The sequence below is a fragment of the Opisthocomus hoazin genome, chromosome Z (assembly GCF_030867145.1).
Source record: "Opisthocomus hoazin isolate bOpiHoa1 chromosome Z, bOpiHoa1.hap1, whole genome shotgun sequence".
Taxonomy (NCBI): Eukaryota; Metazoa; Chordata; class Aves; order Opisthocomiformes; family Opisthocomidae; genus Opisthocomus; species Opisthocomus hoazin.
This window is the reverse complement of record NC_134454.1, coordinates 86440683-86459620: the sequence shown is the minus strand read 5'-3', so window position 1 is coordinate 86459620 and position 18938 is coordinate 86440683. Positions and strand designations below refer to the sequence as shown.

Below are 18938 nucleotides of genomic sequence, written 5' to 3'. Positions count from 1 at the left end.
GTCAATGCTAACCAAGATCCATCTCCACGTCTGCAGAAACTGGGAGGAGCATTAGTAACATAGGCTGCATCTAGAGACTTGGAGGGTTTTTAGTGTTTGATTTCGTTAAGTTAGAGCTGACAGCTAAGCTCCTGGAAGGAGATGCTATGTGCTGTGGGGGTAGTTGTGCTTAGACCAGGGGGGAGCAATAAGATGTGGTAGGACTGAGCTCTTTGTTTTTCTGAAAGTCATAGAAATGCCATGTCCCACATTGCCACCATTGTTCTCATTCTGGGGCCTCTCCCACCCCTCAGAGAAAAAGACCTGATTTCGTAAAGAGGCACTTGCACACTTGCTCCCATCTGAGTGGTTCCATGTACAAATGCCACTGGAGATGGCAGTGGCCATGGACTGTACTGACAAGGATGTCACTCCTGCTCTTGTGTTTTCAGAGTACGGATCTGACGAGCACAGTTGGCTACGACAGCATCATTCAACATCTGAATGATGGCAGGAAGAACTGCAAAGAGTTTGAAGACTTTTTGAAGGAAAGGTATGGAGCTGCCTCTGAAAATGGGTGGGGCTGAACCTGGGAAGTGAGGTCATGGCGCTACTTCTACTCCTTGTATTCCCAGTTTGGTTTCTGTCGTGTTTAACTGTCCACTACAGTAAAACACCTTTGATTTTTGACTGATGAGGAAATTGTTTTCTTACACTGTCCTTTCCTTGCACGGCTGGTGCTGTGGTATGAAGTCCGTACCCAGGAATCCTCAGCTGCGAGGCAGCGACGGCGCCTAGGGCTTGATGCTCACTTTTTGTATTGTGTGTTAAATCAAAGAGAGAGAAATCAGGAGCAGTTTAATAATTCAGTCTTACATGTTGCCAGACATCTGTACTGATGTGTTTGCAGCTGTTGGAGGCCTCCCCAGGCCACATGCTCTCCCGAAATTCACCTTGCAGAAGATCAGGTGAAGGCCTTGGCATAGCAGGGGCACAGCTTTGTCCTGAATTTGTCTTTGTACATTATGGACAGCCCACAGCTTTTACGTTAAAAAGAAGAAGTAGCATTAGGTATTACGTTTATTAATCAGAGGATATGACCTAAGTAGAGATTCTGTGGCTACAAAAGGGACAGCTGAGATGGTCTTGCCATGCGTTTTGACTTTATGTTTCATCTGGTCAGCAATGGCTAAATATGAAGAGCACCGTAGAGCAACCCTGAATAATGTAATTTTTGTATTTAGAACTGGAGAAAACAAACCTCTGAATGCAAGACTTGGTACAAAACAGCCTGGAACAAATATAATGGGGTGAAGAGGAGGAGAACCTGCAGTTAAAAGTGTCTAATGCACCTACATCTGTCTAGGCTGTAATCCCAGGTTCCAGGAAAATCTGGGCTTTCCAGCTGCCCAAGGAACCCATTGGCTGAACCCTGAGAACTGTGTCCCACTCATCTGTGATGACAGAAAGAGCGTAAAAAGTCTCCTCCACACCCTATGCCCCGTTCCTCTTTGCTGTTGAAAGAGGTGTAGGTTCCCACTGACGTGTCTAGCCAGGAGGAGATTAGAGGCTGGGCCTGAACTTGCTACTGGCAGCCCTCTCTGAACGTGGCCCAGTTCTCCATCTACAGCATGGCTGTTACATGGTCCCAGCCATGGAGAACATGCCTGTTGGATTTGGTGCTTTGTCTCAAAGCAAAGTTCATGGGAATATTTTTAGATACAGGAAAAAAAAATCAATTTATGATCTTTATCTTTTCCATTTGCCTACAAGCTTTTGGAGTTTTTGAAGAGTTAAAGTTAGGTGAACCACACTGCCAAACTCTAGAAATCAACAACATAGGCATCTACATCTGCGTTAGAGATACAGGTATTTTAGGAACTGCCTCCAGCAGTACTTGTTTGTCTCCACTGACTGCAGACAGCTCGGGCCGCTTGCCCAGGTGGAGATAGTGACATTTGACCAAGCAAGTCCTGCCCTGGTTATCTGTACAGATTTCAAAGCAACTGCAGAAAGCTGGTTGTTCTTAGACTGCAAACACATAAGCTTTCTTTCCTGCCCCCCACTCTTTCTTGCAAGGGGGGAGGGCAATACGATCCTCTTCCAAGAAGGGAGGACAATACAGTCTCTCAAAGGTGTTATTTATGTTACCTCACAAAATCTGGCCTCTTCCTCAGGTCTTCTTCCTAAGGACCAGAGGCGGGCAGGAGAGAGTCCCTACTGCCTCATTTTAAATGGCCCAGCTGAGCTTTGGGGTGCATGTACGGAGGCTGAGTGGTCTTTGGGATGCCTGCTCCCTTCTGTCACACATTTGGTTTAAATCAGCCAAATCAGATTCAAAAATACTTTGTGTGGAGGGACTGACGGATGCTGATGGCCGAGATGCAGAAAACATGTGATCGCACAAGCCTTGTTCCCGTAGCAAACGGAGCTAATAACTACCCAGGTGACTCAGCTGCCTGCATCTGGCCACCAGATGCACTGGCTGCTTAGTCCTCGATCTCCTGCAGAAGTGGTCCTTGCACCCATCGGCCATGGGGAGGTGGGGAAAGCAATGCATCGTGTCCACAGGCACAGCCAAACAAAGTGTTTTCACTAGAAGGGCTGTTGGGTAACTGCAAACGACAGTCTTGCTTCAGCCAACTGACCAGGGCAGGTCAGAAGATAGGGAGGCTGTTAAGAGCGGGTCTTGGCCTCTGCTGCAAGCAAGTATCAGTTTCTGAAACGAGAACTTCCTCTCATTTCTCTCTTTCTGCAACAGGGCAATTATAGAAGAAAAATATGGCAAAGAGCTCATTAACTTGTCAAAGAAGAAGCCCTGTGGGCAAACGGAGCTGAAGTAAGTTCAGTCCTGTGTGTGTTTTGCTTTTATGGGCATCCTTACTTGGAGCAGTGAAGGAGGAGGAGAAGGAAGGAGGCTGTGAGAGACAAAACAGTGTTGAATCGTGATTGGGACGCTACCAGAAGATGATCTCAAATCAATCTTGCGAATGAACGGTGCACGGTTGGGTTGGCTTTTGCCAATAATTGAGTTAGACTCCACCAAGTTCCCACCAGCCGTAGACAAACCAAAGAATCGTAGACGCTCAGGCAAGACGTGGTCTGGTGGTTCCGCAGAGGGCTGAGGATCATGAGACCTTGGGTTGGCTCCTGACTGTTTTTGTGGCCAGAGGGAAGTACAGGTACTTCCCTGACTCAGGCCAAGCAAATCTTCAAAGCCCAGCGTGTTGCCACCCCGCAGGGGTGCTGTGGCCACTGCTGTTGGCTCTGTGAGTGGGTCTCCATTTCCCCAGTGACCCTTGGCACCTTGTGCTTCCTGCTTTGCTTCTGTACTTTATACATGCCCGGTCTGATATTCTCTTATCATTTATTTACAGTTTTATATTGAGGTGTCATATAAAATGTTTCTGAAATCTTTATTGTACAATATTAATTGGGAGAAAAGTCCCCTACATTTCCAGCCACTGGCCAATGCACCGCGTAGAAGGTGTTCCTGCGTCCCAAATGAGACTTTTAGGAGGGTGCCTGAAACATCTGTCATGAAAGTCAGGATTTTTAATAGCATCCAACTTTCAGAAAAATGTAAAGTAGATCTCAAACCACGTGAGCTACGTTACACTCGCTGAGAGAGAAAAAGCCAGAGGTGTAAAGAGGGGTAAATAAACCTGCTTTGAGCTGCTTTGGCTGGCATCAAGTGAGGGACTTGCTGTCTGGTTTGGGAGAGGTCCTCTGCTGATGCCTGCGCCTGGCTGTGCTTTCCCAGTCTGTTTAATGCTCTGCCTGTTTTTCAGCACGCTGAAGAGATCCCTGGATACTTTCAAGCAACGTAAGTAATTCCTCATGTTTGTCACGACACTTGGCAGCACCAAAGCCTGCAGGCAACTGCTTGGGAAGAAAATTGCAGAGAAAGCTCCAGAACAGGGTGATGCTGGGGTCAGGCATAGGCTGTCCTCCTGGCCCGGCTCATCCTAGCGCGTGGGGTTTAGGACCATGTGCTCCAGGGCTCTGGTGGGAGAGGGACCCACAGGGCATCCTTTTGGGGATCTCTTGGGCTTTCGGGGCTGGCTGCAGCTCAGAGGTCATGCTTGCGTTGTACGTCAGGAGCTGTGCGTGGGAAGCTCAGCTGGAGTTTGTTGGACTGGCTCGCCTTGCCCTCTTCACACACATATGCAGTAATTCACACCTCAAATACTGTGTTCGGTTTTGGGCCCCTCACTACCAGAAGGACACTCAGGTGCTGGAGCGTATCCAGAGAAGGGCACCGAAGCTGGTAAAGGGTCTGGAGAACAAGTCCTATGAGGAGCGGCTGAGGGAGCTGGGGCTGTTCAGTCTGGAGAAGAGGAGGCTGAGGGGGTACCTTATCGCTCTCTACAGCTACCTGAAAGGAGGGTGTAGTGAGGCGGGTGTTGGTCCCTTCTCCCAGGTAACAAATCATAAGACGAGAGTCAATGGCCTCAGGTTGCATCAGGGGAGGTTTAGACTGGATATAAGGAAAAATTTCTTCACTGAACGAGTGGTCAGGAATTGGACCAGGCTGCCCAGGGAGGTGGTTGAGTGACCATCCCTGGAGGTATTTAAAAGATGTGGAGATGTGGTGCTTAGGGACATGGTTTAGTGGTGGACTTGGCAGTGTGAAGTTAATGGTTGGATTCGATGATCTTTAGGGTGTTTTACAACCTTTATGATTCTAATTGGCACATCTAAGAGATGATGCTTCAGCCACCTCACATTGTCCATTCTCTGCCACGTGTCACAGCCCACCGGGGTACAGGCAGACAGCATCCATACCTGGAGGGCTCGCACTCTGCTCTCCTGCGCTGGGTCCGTCCCTAGCCCCAGCCAGGTTTGCCTGCTGCCCTGTTCCTCGGTGGACGTCCCTGACAAGGCTATGGCATTGCAGCAGTTGACTTTTCACAGAATCACAGAATCACAGAATCACAGAATAGTAGGGGTTGGAAGGGACCTCTGTGGGTCACCCAGTCCAACCCTGCTGCCGAAGCAGGGTCACCCAGAGCAGGCTGCACAGGACCGCGTCCAGGCGGGTCTTGAATATCTCCAGAGAAGGAGACTCCACAACCTCCCTGGGCAGCCTGTGCCAGTGCTCCGTCACCCTCAGAGGGAAAAAGTTCTTCCTCATCTTCAGCTGGAACTTCCTGTGCTTCAGTTTGTGCCCATTGCCCCTTGTCCTGTCACTGGGCACCACTGAAAAGAGCTTGGCCCCATCCTCCTGACAGCCACCCTTCAGATATTTGTAAGCATTTATTAGGTCCCCTCGCAGCCTTCTCTTCTCCAGGCTGAACAAGCCCAGCTCCCTCAGCCTCTCCTTGTAGGGGAGATGCTCCAGTCCCCTCACCATCCTTGTAGCCCTCCACCGGACTCTCTCCAGTAGCTCTTCATCTTTCTTGAAGTGGGGAGCCCAGAACTGGATAGAGTACTCCAGATGAGGCCTCACCAGGGCAGTGTAGAAGGGAAGGAGAACCTCCCTCGTCCTGCTGGCCACACTCTTCTTGATGCACCCCAGGATCCCATTGGCTTTCTTGGCAGCCAGGGCACACTGCTGGCTCATGGTTAACCTGTCGTCCACCAGGACACCCAGGTCCCTCTCCGCAGAGCTGCTCTCCAGCAGGTCCACCCCAAGCCTGTACTGATGCATGAGGTTGTTCCTCCCCAGGTGCAGGACCCTGCATTTGCCTTTGTTGAACCTCATCAGGTTTTAGGCGGTTTTTAATAGTCGCGGGTTCGAAACAGCTCTGGGGGTTGAATTGTGAGCTCCAGTTTAGGTTAGCTCCCTTGATCAGCTTGCTGGGGTGGTGTTTCACGGTACGGCTGCTCACCTTCAGCAAGATGAGCCTGAGATTTTTTTAGCATTAATTTTTCTGTACCCAAGGTTGGTTGTCTGCTAGCCTGGGGCAACGCCTCCCTCAGATTTGTGCTTCAGGGTGCGATGTGTTCAAATGTGCCTGAGTTCATCCATGGGAGCGGCAGATGGGACTGTGCTGCTTTGAAAACCTCCTCTTGATACGAGTCTTCTTAGACTGAGGGGCAGGCCCCAGCACGACTGATCCTTACCTAGGCAATCGCTGCTTGGAGGCTGCTTCCAAAGCGCTGCTGCTGTTACATGTCTCTGCAAGGGGACGCGTGATGTGGGGTCAGCTTGATGTCAGCTACCACAGTTGACTTGAGCAACAGAGTCCTTTTAGGAATATACAGATATTTTTTAATTTTCTTTTTTCTTTGCAGAGATAGACAATGTGGGGCAAGGTCACATCCAGCTGGCGCAAACCCTTCGGGAGGAAGCGAAGAAGATGGAGGACTTCAGAGAAAAACAAAAACTGCATCGGAAGAAGGTCAGGTGCCACGGGAGCATGCATCTTTGCCCCAGGGTGTCAATCCGGCCCCAGTGATGTGCTGCTCCCGGCCGCTGTCTCCTGCCATGCCCCAGCCCCCACCATGCCCTTGGTGCCTGCCGCTGCCCGGAAGTCCTGAGCTGCTTCCTACGTGTTGCAACCATATTGGAGAACTGCGCGGCAACCCCCAACTTCCTTCTTCTCACTGCTACATCTTCTCCTTTGGGCACCTTTTGGGGCCAGCTATAGCAGGGGCTCAGCTCCAGGGACTCCAGCCTCGACCAGGAATGTTCTCAAAGCATACATATAGTGCTGTATGATCTCCATGGGGTCTGCTAAAACTGACAAGCCTTTTAACTTCTTGCTTGAGATTGCTTTGTCTGGAAAATGAGGGAAAGCTGCTAGAACCAGGGGCTGGTTTGGACCTAGTGGAGGAGAGTGGGCTTCCCAATTATGCCAGACCCTATGGAGATGATACAGTACTATAGAATCATAGGATAATAGACAGTTTGGGTGGGAAGGGACCATTAAAGGCCATCGAGTCCAACCCCCCTGCAGTGAGCAGGGACATCTGCAACCAGATCAGGCTGCTCAGAGCCCCGTCCAACCTGGCCTAGAATGTTTCCAGGGATGGGACATCTCCCACCTCTCTGGGCAACCTCTGCCAGGGTTTCACCACACTTAGTGTAAAGAATTTCTTCCTTAGATCTAGTCTAAATCTCCCCTCTTTCAGTTTAAAACCATTTCCCCTTGTCCTGTCGCAAGAAGTCCTGCTAAAAAGTCTGTCCCCATCTTTCGTATAAGCCCTCTTTAAGTACTGGAAGGCCACGGTAAGGTCTCCCCGCAGCCTTCTCTTCTCAGGCTGACCAGCCCCAGCTCTCCCAGCCTTTCCTCACAGCAGAGGGGTTCCAGCCCTCGGATCATTGCTTGGGGCAGAATCCCCTCCCTTGATCTGCTGCCCACACTGCTTTTGATGCAGCCCAGGGTATGGTTGGCCTTCTGGGCTGTAAGCGGACATTGCTGGCTCGTATCCAGCTTTTCATCCACCAGCACCCCCAGGTCCTTCTCGGCAGGGCTGCTCTCAATCCCTTCATCCCCCAGCCAGTACTCATAGTGGGGGTTACCCCGACCCAGATGCGAGACCTTGCACTTGGCGTTGTTGAGCCTCATGAGGTTCACACAGGCCCACTTCTCGAGCTTGTCCAGGTCCCTCTGGTGGCATCCCGTCCTTCTGGTGTGTCAACCACACCACTCAGCTTGGTGTCATCTGCAGATTTACTGAGGGTGCACTCAATCCCACTCTCTCTGTCACTGATGAAGATATTAAACAGTGCTGGTCCCAGTACAGACCCCTGAGGGACACCACTTCTCACTGATCTCCATCTGGACGTTGAGCTGTTGACCACTACCCTATACTACTATATCTTGCTAATATTTCACTTGTAGAGCTCCTTTGCATACATGCAAGTGGAGGCTTAGGTAGAAGCATAGTAGATGGGTTTTGTGCAGATGCTTGGGGTGCACAAAGGTCCTTAGACCCATCTCAGTCTGGTCCATGCCTCTTCCTTTCCTAAGCCATGTAGTCCATCCTGGCTCTGGGTCTGTTGTCTTCACAGATAGAGCTGATAATGGAGGCGATTCACAAAAACAGGAATTTGCAGTACAAGAAGACCATGGAGGTAAAGCAAACGTGCTGCTGTTTCTTGCCATATGGGTTAACGCTGCTAACATGCGCAGCACTGGGGCAGACTTAAATTTGAGGTTCTTGCTCCGCTGCTGCAACTCTCTACGTTGTGTCTGCACGAGTGGTATGCAGGGTGTGCTCAGAAAAACTGAAGAGTACGCCAGCGACACGGCCGGTGGTAGCCTCGCAGGGCTGGATGTGAGTGATTTATGTGTCATGGACTCGTTGCCATGAGCTTTCCGTCCCAAACGGAGGGCAGCTTGTCCTGTGAGGCCAGTTTTGCCCAAGCGGTGGGGCACGTAGGACCTCACGTGCCGTCCTCTGCTCTGCTGGCAGCCTGCACCCGCCTCGTCACTCGTGGGCTGTGCTCTCCTCCAAAGCCTCTCGCGTGAGCTGTGCTTGCATCTCGCTGCGTTGCTTGCTGACATGCTCCCGCCCCGTTTGGTGGCAATCCTAGGCCAAGCGGCTCTACGAGCAGCGCTGCAGGGACAAGGATGAGGCGGAACAGGCTGTGCACCGCAACGCCAACATGGTGACGCAGAAGCAGCAGGAGAAGGTACGGAGAGGCGAGTGGCTGTGGGGCAGCGGGACAAAGGGAGGTTGTCTTCTTGCCGCTCTCCTGCCCCATGGATCCTCTCCCCACTGTGGGTTTTGGGGTGAGACGGGAGGGCTGGTGATGTTCCCCGGTTGGGCTGCGGTGCCGTCGGTGGTGCACCAAGGCTCTCCTCTACCTTTCTTCTCTCTCCCATTTTTGGCAGCTGTTCCTGAAGCTGGCTCAGACAAAATCAGCTCTGGAGGACTCCGGTGAGTATGGAAATGCAGCGTTTGGAGGGTGAGGGGAGCTTTTCCTGGGGCAGGGGGTTGTGAAGCCATGGCATGGCTCTCAGGTGACCTCCAGCTCTTGGGTGCCAAAGACACTGGAGGTGGGCACCTGGTCTGGAGAAGACTGCATGGCCCCACCAAGGCTGCTCCCACCATTTCCCTATGGCAGGACCCTCTGCCTTGCTGTGCGTCCCCGTGTCCCCTTGCAGCGCCCACCCACAGCCAAGCTCACGCGTTACTGCTGCTTTCTCCCTGACGCCCATTTTGGACTTCACACATTACCTTCTAGCGAAGGGATTTTTTAATTAATATGAATCAGATGACAACATGATTTCCCTTGCAGACAGGAGTTACCAGCAGAGCGTTACCACGCTGGAGAAAATCCGTGAAGAATGGCAGAAAGAGCACATCAAAGCTTGCGAGGTAAATGCCCCAAAACGCCTTCATGCGGCAGCGTGGTCCTCTGGATGTCCATCCCTTGCTGCAGGAGTCAGGGACGGCGCAGCTTTGCCTTCTCTGCATTCCCCTGGCAGTGAAGCAGCAGGATGTGTTGCAGCTAACCCCGCGTTTGTCTTACCCTTAGCTTCTGGATTCAGGGTCCCAATACCTCAGGGTTTCCACTGGTTTTTTACTTTTATTTTTTCCTCCCAGCATCTTTTAAAATTTACAGAGTCAGTGCACTAAGCAGTGACATTTTTGCTCATTACCTGCCTGCATGTTCGGTGTGGCCATCATCTTGGACGGTCACGGTCACAGTCACGGTCATGGTCACCTCTGCACACCCGGCGATTTGAGGCCAATGTGTTCTATAGCTGCAACACCACCCAGCAGACTCTGAAACTCTGAAAGACTTTAAATAGAGGCTGCTGCCAGGCTGGGCGAAGCCATCCCCGTGCACCAGCAGCCTTTTGCCTTGTATCTCACAGAAATATAGAATCACAGAATCGTTTGGGTTGCAAAGGACCTTTGAAGGCCATCTAGTCCAACACCCCTGCCGTGAGCAGGGACATCTTCACCCAGATCAGGTTGCTCAGAGCCCCATCCAACCTGGCCTGGGATGTTTCCAGGGATGGGGCATCGACCACCTGTCTGGGCAACCTGGGCCAGGGCCTCACGACCCTCAGTGTAAAAAATTTCTGCCTTAAGTCCAGTCTAAATCTCTGCTCTTTCAGTTTAAAACCATCACCCCTTGTCCTGTTGCTACAGGCCCTGCTAAAAAGCCTGTCCCCATCTTTCTTACAAGCCCTCTTTAGGTCCTGAAAGGCCGCAATAAGGTCTCCAAATGGTGACTCCATGGACCTCTCTCATGGAGCTCCACTCTCACGGACCAAGTGGTAGTGTGGGAACCCCTGCGAGTGGTTTTATCACCCTGGGGCAGACTGTCTCAAAGAGAAGTGATCTTGCAAGGATTTCTAGCACGTGCTGGGGAACTCCAGGGCTGGTGGTGAGAGGACCGTGCAGCGGCTCTGCTGCTGAGCTGTGTCTTAGAGCTGCCTGTGATCTGTGACCAAGGGATGGACAGGACTGCAGAGATCAAGGTTTTACCCCAGGTCTGCTGCAAGCTTGCAAAAGGTCTTCCTATCCCCAGCCACGCCAATCCCTTCCCAGGCTGTTTCTCCTCAGGCCTCTACTTTTCTTTTTCCTTTTGAAATGGAATTTGCTGTCTGTTTTGTGTGGCATGCGTTGGTGTCTCAGTGCTGGTGTGCTTTTGGTGTCTGGGGTCTCCAAAAGCCTCTCTGACGGTGGCACGTGGAAAGCAGTAGTTTCACTTCCACAGACGGAGATTTTCCCCTCGGTATGTTGCAAAGGTCATAACTGATAACAAGTGCATACGTACGCTCCGGGATGAAAGGTTGTCTTCTGTGGAAATGCGTAAAGGCACTTGGAACTGAAGTATACCAGACAGCAGATTTCAAAAGACTTGGGTTTAAACCTGCTGGGAAAAGGGCTGGGCGGGAAAGAAGGAGAAGAGCAGCCAGCTGATGCACCTCTGTTTTCGTACATCCCCAGTGCTTTTTTGTTGCTCCGTACCTGTGGGAGGGAAGGGAGCTGGGGCCGCAGGACCACGGCGTGCCCAGGGAACATGCACTGCTGTTAGAAGCTGCCTTGGTCTCCCCAGAGGCAGTGGTGTGCCGGGTGACCCCTTCCACATTGGTCCTGCAGACCTTCCCCACCTTAACACTCATCTTTGAAACACCTGGTTGCATAGAGGCATGATTTCTCCTCTGGGCAAGCTGGAGGGCTCATGGTTTCCATGTTTCCTGCAGAAGACCAACACCACCTGCGCCTCGCTGCGGACAGTCATCTTTGTGGTGGCACTTAGGGATGAGAAGCAATCAAGATAAACAAGATTTGCTCTTGTTTTAAAGACGTTAGGTCTGTGTCATTTCAGTTCTTTGAGACTCAGGAGTGCGAGCGGATCAACTACTTCCGCAATGCCCTCTGGCTTCATGTCAACCAGCTCTCCCAGGACTGCGTCCAGAATGATGAGGTATGTTAAATGAAAATCTTCATTTTTCTGTTTGGAAAGGAAAGCCCAATGTGCTTTCCTATGCACTGAGCTGCGTTATGTCCGAGTTGGCCTGTGGCCTTTGATCTGTCACCAGACACCAGCGTGAGTGTGCAGGCAGAAGGTTTTGGCCAGAGCTCTTGCAGATGAGATTTCCTCTGGGATTCCCATGTTTTTTGAGGGTGGTGAAACCCTGGTAGAGTTTTCCCAGAGAAGTGGTTGAAGCCGCATCCCTGGAAGCATCCCAGGCCAGGCTGGACAGGGCTCTGAGCAACCTGATCTGGGTGAAGATGTCCCTGCTTGTTGCAGGGGGGGTGGCACTAGATGGCCTTCACTGGGCTGTCACCCTATGTGTGATATACAATTGGACAAAACCCTCTTGTTTTTTGACTTGATGTATAGAAATGGTTTTTATTTCCCTTTTGCAGAAATATGAGAACATCCGAAAGAGTTTAGAAATGTGCAGCATTGAGAAGGATATTGACTTTTTTGTAAATTTACGCAAAACTGGAAGTTTGGCCCCAGGTAAGAGCTCAGTCCAGTCTCACAAAGTAGTGCTGACTTGCTCGTACTCCTCATGGAGCTGCTGCTCTGATCAGCATCAGTTTGTATACAAAAAACATTGATTTTGCCACATCCCTCCTTTCATTCACTGGCATGCAGCACTAGGCTCTGCCACTTATCACCAGCCCCTGAAGATAATCCCCCCTTATCGTAACATTTTATTTCCCGATCCGGCATTTTCCCAGAGAGGGGAAAGACTTAGCAGCTGAATGTTGGTATGACAAGTAGTTTATGGCTATAAAAGGTCTGTACTTTACTATTGTCAACTTTTCCTAGCTCCTGTTGTTTATGAAAACTACTATAATACGCAGAGAAATCCAGCTCCTGTGAGAAGTCCGGCTCCTGCACCTATATCAAGGTAAGGGGCGTAACACGTACACTTGCAGTTGCTATTGTAAAATTATGCTCCCCCCCAAAAAAAAAGTGGATTTTGTTGCTTTCAGTCTATTGGAGGCTTGACTTGGGAGTGTTAGAGGACAGTATTTCCCACCCTATGTAGTCCGTCACTTTTTACAGCACAGGTTACGGCAATGTGCTGCCTTCTACAAGCTGTTCAAGGACCCCCTCAAGCCCAGTCAGAGGTTTTTGCTCCCCCTTGTGGGGTCATTTCTCCCTTCTCATGGGTGGGAATGTTATTCTGAAAGCGCTTGTGGTGAGGGTGTGCTCATTTTCTCTTGTGCCAAGCCTCTTCCAGAAGTCCTTTGCACGGAGGTGAGGGGCTGTGGTACTTGGACAGCAGAAAAGCAAGGCAGTTTCATGTCTTGCTCTCTCTGGGAACAATCTGAGCTCCCTTTCAGAGCAGCCTTTTATACCAGAATGAAACCTTTTCGGCTTCCCTGCATGGTTCTCCATGAGGTTTGTCTATCTGAGGAGAGATGGATCAGTGAAAACCATGTGTGGGTAGAGGGAGGAACAGCAGAGCCAAACTGACTGCCCCGGGACAAAAGCTGGGCGGGGAGGACAGGGTGAAGGATGGTTCTGCTGGGGGGAAGGTGAGGATTCAGGGCCAAAGACTCTTGGTAAAGATGAGTGTGCCACTTTGGCTGTCACGTCAGGAGAGGAGTCATGGCCAATTATGGCTTCCTGATGTCTCACTCTGGGCAAAGGCATGCGAAAAGGCATGCCCTGAGGCTCACTTGTGACTGTTTCCCCAACTTAGTGTTTTTTGCTTACTTTTTCCTCCCCCCCCCACCGTATCAGCTTCAACTCCCATGTCTGCCAAGCAGGCTGTCGGTGGTGAGCCCACCATGACATGCCTTGGTACCAGGTCTCCATAAAGCTTTGGGAGGGCAGCTGGGGAGCGCCGAGTCAGGGCAGTGGGAGTCCCGTGGCCATGCAGATTCTCAGCTCTGTCTTTCCTTCTGTGCAGGAGGGGACCTCTACCAACCCCGACCAGCACGCCAGGTGAGTTACTTGCTTTATGGGGTTTGTGGCCCCACAGAGAAACTCTCTGCTTTTGCTCTTCCCCATCAGATCATGAGCTTTAGCTCTCTAAAGGCATTGCTTTAGGTGAAGCTCCTGCTTTGAGTCTGGTCCCCACTGACAGATGCTCTCTGGTCCCCACTGACAGATGCTGTGAAGTAGGGCACTGACTTTGGAGGCAAGGTTTCACCCAGGAGAAGTTCTGATCAAAGCCCTGTGTGTAGGCATTTCGGGAGCTTAAGGATGTCTAAGCTTGGGATCCCACCCATCTCTGCTGTTTGGGCCCTTCTCTGCTTCAGCAGCATGAGCTGTATCATTCCTAGTGCCACTTCAGTGATGGGATACTGCACCAGGACTCGGTGAAATGAGGTCCTGCTTTGGCTCTTGGGCAAATCAGGCCATCTCTTTGAGTCTCATTATCCCCTACCTCCCATCCCTTTAGCACGGGTGACCAGCACATGGTGTTTCTGTTGTGTGTAAAGCTTCGTAACGAGCACTTCTCATGAGCAGACCTAATTTTTTTGTGCTCTGCATTTCAGGGGAACCTGATTACACCACAATTGATGGCTACAGCTTGATACATCACTAACAGCCACAGTAAGTACTCACATTTGATGAAGAAAGGATTTAATATGAGATGCAGCTACACAGAGGAGGGAGAGTGGAGAAAGAAAGGCCACTGGTTAAGGGATGACATTTTGAGGTGACCGACTGGGAGTGATGATCTTGTCAGCCCTCCCATAGCTCGTGTGAGCTGGAGCTGTGGTTTAGACGCTGTTGATCCTGTTCTGTAGGTTCTCCAGGCAGAAGACACTGTTGGTCTGGCCAGCGTGGCAGAGGTGGTGTTTCCAGTTATTCCCAGCCACACAGAGCTGAAATGCTTCTGCATCTTAAGAAAGTATTTGAGGACTCTGATAATTATTTGTACGTTCAGAAAGTGCCTACTAAAAATCTGTGCCTTTGATCAGCAAACTCCTTGGACAGATACCCCATCTTCACACTCAGGGGAAGAAAAGGAGTGTAAGCAATGGACCCAGACACAGAGGTGACCTGTGTCAGAAGAAGTTTTTGAAGTTCTTCTGAAGTGCAGCCATCTGGGAGAGATAACTGGAGAAGTCCTACGTGCTGAGGGGAGCATTGCGATGCTTTGGGCACGATGAGTGGTGTTCGGGGCTTACTTATCCCACTCAGATCTCGGGTCACGCTTTCGCCTGTTTCTAAAGTCTTTCATTGGTGGTGATTAAACTTGTAGTGTTAATTCGGTGATGTCTCTCAGGAAGCTTACTTAGAGGAGCACCAATGGTTACACCATGGGTCTGGCTTAGCTGTAGCTGTGCTCCTGGCTTAAGTGCTGATACTGGGAGCTGATTGGCACCTTGCCTGGTGCGGCAGCCCACAGCACAGCTACCTCGTGAGAGGCTGGGCCGCCACAAACCTTCTGGGAAGTCCTGCACCCAACAGCATTGTTGAGGATCTGAAGGAAGTCAGTCAGCTCTCCCAGCCGCCCCTCTGATTGAGGGGCTTGCGGTTTGTTAGGCTCATGGTATAGCTTGTCCCTGGTAGGCGCTGGAGACCCCTGTCTGATTAATTTCTGGGAATCCCTAACCTTTGGGCTTGTTCTGACCACTGGAAACAAACTTAGCTACTAACGCTGCGCTGGAGCCATGAAACTTGTTTTTTGATCAGGTCTCCTCAAAGTTCGTGCCCTTTTTGTTATGGTATATACGACTATGGCTTTGATTCAGAAACTCACACGCCTTGGGGCTGCTGGTCGCTCTGAGGTCCCTGTGGGCGGTGTTGCTTAACAGCTCCTCAGTGCCTTACAACGCTGGAGATGGTGACACAGGACATGGGGACCAGGACACAGTTGGGGTGTCTAAACCTGATGCCAGGTGACTAACTTCGGAGCAACAGGAATTGCTAGTTGTATGATGTTCTTCAAGTTGAATCTGCGTGACTTCAGCATGTGCCTAAGCCCACTGGCCCCATGGCTTCTACTGCTTTCCCTCATGCAGAGAAGATCATGGTGAGCTTTAACATCTGTCCTGCTGCATTACAATGAACCATGCGAAGTTCACATGTCAAGGAATCAGTTGTCCTATTTTATTTCTGAAAGACCATATGTACAAATATTCTTCTGAAAGAGCCTGCTGTAGCCTTAGTTCTTCAAATACATGTTTTAAAAATAACTTTTGAGACTCGTGTGCTGGGTACATTTTTTTAAAGATTGTCCTGTTGGTTTTCTGTCGGGGCTGGGGCTGGTACAGCTTCAGAGCACCCTAGGATGTTTGGGTGGTGTGAGCTGCCTCCCCTGGAAGGAAGCCCACAAAAGCGTATCCTTCCTCAGCCTTTATTCCAGTGCTTGCTCTGTGCCAAGATGGTTGTGGGAGAGAACACCCCAAAGAGGGCTGGCATGAGAACAAGTACTTGTGATCAGCCATGAACTGCAGACCACATAGGGCCCTTTCCCCTGGAAGAGTATCTGCTCTACAATACATTGCACAGTTTCTTTATTGGGATTTTTCATCTGACCAAGAACAGCAGGTGGTGTTAGGCTTTTCTGCATGTCGCGGTCCCCAATGAGGCTGAAACTTGGCTTGCACAAACACTAAATGCACAGAAGTAATCCCAAAACAGGGGTGCTGATTCTGAATACAGCAACCCTTTGAATAAACCTAAAGCCAAACAAAACCTGGCTTGGAAGAGGTGTGTCCAGACATGGAGCTAACAGGAAGGAACTCTGTGTGCCCGTGAGTACTGAAATGGCTTTTTAACTTCCATATCTTCCCTTGCCTGGTTGTCTTCCATGTGGTGCAGAAGACTTTGGCCTCCTCCCAGCGCCCCGTGGAGGAGCCTAGCCTCCTCCTGGGCCCCTATAGTGAAGCTGGGCTTCCTCACAGATGTCTGGCAGGAGGCCAGACCCCTATAGAAGTGCCTGGCCTCCCTACAGACCCTGGTAACCACCTGTGCAGCTCCTGCCTTCCCTCCTGGGGCTGCCCCCCAGGAGAGAGAGAGACAACAAATGCCTTAGCAAGACAACTGCTTTAATAAGACAGAATAAGAGCAGGAATACAGATAGTAAATCTTATGTCCCTTCAGATGCTGGGCACCCTGCCTTCGGGTGGAATTGGATGGAGCTCTCCCTTTTTGGTCCTTTGAGCTCATTTATAAATTACTGAGAAGAAAACAAGCCTGTTCCTAAAGGATGTTCACAAGAGAACTTCTTGGTGCATTTCCATATACATGCAAGGTCAGGCAGGTGCCATAAAGGCCGGTACCACAGGGTATCGTGTTTCTCAAGCCCTAAGTACAAGGTCCAATAGAGCAGAAGTGGCCTGTTCAAGATCGTTGACTCCTCAGCTACAATGTCTGCTGCAAAGTGGACCTGAGCTCTGTGAGGGCTCATCTGTCTGGGGACTGGGAGACGTCACTTCTGCTCCCAGTGGGGCTTGGACTCGGCTCCATCCGTGGCTCCCTGGGGACGGCTGGGTGCCAGGGCAGGGATCAGAAGGGGCGGAGGTGGCTGGCCCCCTGGGCTGAGCCAGCAGCTCTGCTGGGGCCGGAGGAGCCTCAGGTGCTGCAGGACAGGCTGCCCTGCTCCAAGGGCGCTTCCAGGTCCTGCCACGGCACAGGCAGAGACCTCCTGTGCACAATCCTCACCAGCAAGGGCTTGGCTTCCCACCCCAGATTATCTCTAGCAGCAGCCTAGCCTCCCCATAAATCCTTACAAGGGACCCTGACCTCCTCCCATGCCCCTGTGGAGGAGCCTGACCTCCCCATAGATCCTTATAGGGGAGCCTGACCTCCCTTCAGGTCTTTCTAGAGGAACCTGTCCTCCTCCCAGGTCCTTACAGGGACCTTAATGGGGAACGTGGCCTCTACAGAAGGCCCTATGGAGGAGCCTGACCTCCCTATAGATGCTTATAGGGGAGCCTGACCTCCCTGCAGGTCCTTCTAGAGGGACCTGTCCTCCTCCCAGGTCCTTATAGCGGAACCTGGCCTCTTCATAGCGCCCTGTGGAGGAGCCTGACCTCCCCATAGATCCTTGTAGAGGAGCCTGGCCTCCCTGCGGTCCTTCTGGAGGAGCCTGGCCTCCTCCCAGTCCCGCTGGGAGAAGCCCGGCCTCCCCACAGATCCTTACGGGGAAACCCTGCCCCCTCCCGGCTCCCTCCGCAGACAACGCGCCGCGACTCGGTATGTCCCTCCGTCCCTCCCGTACCTGCCGCGCTGCTGATTGGCCGAGAGCGCCCGGGGGGGTGGGGCCAGGCCCGCCTTTTCCACCACCTCCCCGACCCGGCGGGGCCGCTGGGCAGCGGGCTGGGGCCATGGCTGAGGCGGTGAGGGCTCCCCGCAAGGCCCGCGCCAAGAGCAGGCCGAAGGTAGGGGGCGACCAGGGGGCGGCGGGGGGCCGGTGGCGGCTCCGGCCGCAGCCGTGAGGGGGGTTGAGGCCTGCGCGGGCGGTGCGCGCCGTGAGGCGTTGGTCCGGGGGGGTGGGGGGGTGTGTGTCTGTCTCGTCTCCGGGGGCTGCCCCTCGCTTTCCGTTTGCTTTGCGAAGGGGGGGGGGCGGCTTGGGAAGGGCTCGGGCGGTTGGCAGCTGGGGGGGGGGACGCGATAGGCCCCGCGCTGTGAAGGGTGCGAACGAGGGCGTGCGGCCTGCTGGAGGGGCGGCGGGGTGCGGCGCGGGAAGCCGTGGGGTCACCGGCGTTTGGCGGTGTTTGGGTGCAGCGTGGGCCGACGGGCTGGCAGCAGCTCTCGCGTGTGGGTTTGGGTTTGGAATGCTCGGAGCGTGAGGCCGCCTGTTGCAGATGCAGGGTTTCTTGACAGGGTGGTTTGGGGTGGAAGGGACCTTACGGATCATCTGGTTCCAACCCCGCTGCCATCAGCAGGGACATCTTCCACCACACCAGGGTGCTCAGAGCTCCATCCAACCTGGCCTTGAACACTGCCAGGGAGGGGGCAGCCACAGCTTCTCTGGGCAGCCTGGGCCAGTGCCTCACCACCCTCATGGGAAAGAATTTCTTCCTAACATCTAATCTAAATCTGCCCTCTTTTAGTTTAAAGCCGTTCCTCCTTGTCTCATCGCTCCATGCCCTTGTCACAAGTCCCTCTCCAGCTCTCTTGCAGCCCGTTCAGGTACTGGCAGCTGCTCTAAGGTTCTCCCCGCAGCATTCTCTTCTCCAGGCTGACTAGCCCCAGCTCTCCCAGCCTTTCCTCCCAGCAGAGGGGTTCCAGCCCTCAGATCATTGCTGGGGCCTCCTCTGGCCCCGCTCCACCAGCTCCAGGTCTGTCCTGTGCTGAGGGCTCCAGAGCTGGACGCAGGACTCCATTCTTCGTCTTTGTTAGTTGATGTTACAGTTGTAAAGTATCATGTTTCCTAGTTTTTAATCCTGTTGTTAGTGTGTTCCTTGTTCAGGATGTTCGTACCGACAGCGTTCTGAAGGCTTTACTTTCCTTGTGGCTGTGCTATGCAGGATTTCAGTAGTTTGCGAAGTGTTTTGCCTCAGTGTGGAGTCAAAATGGGAACGTCTCCCTTGATTGCATAACCTCTTTTGTGTTGTGAACTGCACCACATGGAGCAAAGGCATTGAAGTCATGGCTGTCAAAGCCCTCT

At 52.1% G+C, this 18938-nt stretch overlaps 2 protein-coding genes across 7 annotated transcripts in view; both read left to right on the top strand.

Moving 5' to 3' along the window:
• PSTPIP2 (proline-serine-threonine phosphatase interacting protein 2) overlaps positions 1–15474 on the top strand; it is a 28408-nt gene extending 12934 nt beyond the window's left edge. For 2 of the 5 annotated variants that reach the window (XM_075447175.1, XM_075447177.1), the window contains exons 2-15: positions 432–532; positions 2741–2818; positions 3771–3805; positions 6220–6326; positions 7943–8005; positions 8468–8566; positions 8769–8814; positions 9176–9255; positions 11225–11323; positions 11770–11866; positions 12182–12263; positions 13275–13309; positions 13867–13924; positions 14122–15474. In XM_075447175.1, coding sequence (XP_075303290.1) covers positions 432–532; positions 2741–2818; positions 3771–3805; positions 6220–6326; positions 7943–8005; positions 8468–8566; positions 8769–8814; positions 9176–9255; positions 11225–11323; positions 11770–11866; positions 12182–12263; positions 13275–13309; positions 13867–13916 — 972 coding nt within the window. In that variant the 3' untranslated portion in view covers positions 13917–13924; positions 14122–15474. The remainder of the gene's footprint in view (positions 1–431; positions 533–2740; positions 2819–3770; positions 3806–6219; positions 6327–7942; positions 8006–8467; positions 8567–8768; positions 8815–9175; positions 9256–11224; positions 11324–11769; positions 11867–12181; positions 12264–13274; positions 13310–13866; positions 13925–14121) is intronic. The other 3 variants (XM_075447176.1, XM_075447178.1, XM_075447179.1) reach the window with 3 other exon arrangements.
• A 2140-nt stretch (positions 15475–17614) lies between these two features.
• Positions 17615–18938, top strand: part of EPG5 (ectopic P-granules 5 autophagy tethering factor) — a 59644-nt gene continuing 58320 nt past the window's right edge. For both annotated transcript variants that reach the window (XM_075410835.1, XM_075410834.1), the window contains exon 1: positions 17615–17706. In XM_075410835.1, coding sequence (XP_075266950.1) covers positions 17653–17706 — 54 coding nt within the window. In that variant the 5' untranslated portion in view covers positions 17615–17652. The remainder of the gene's footprint in view (positions 17707–18938) is intronic.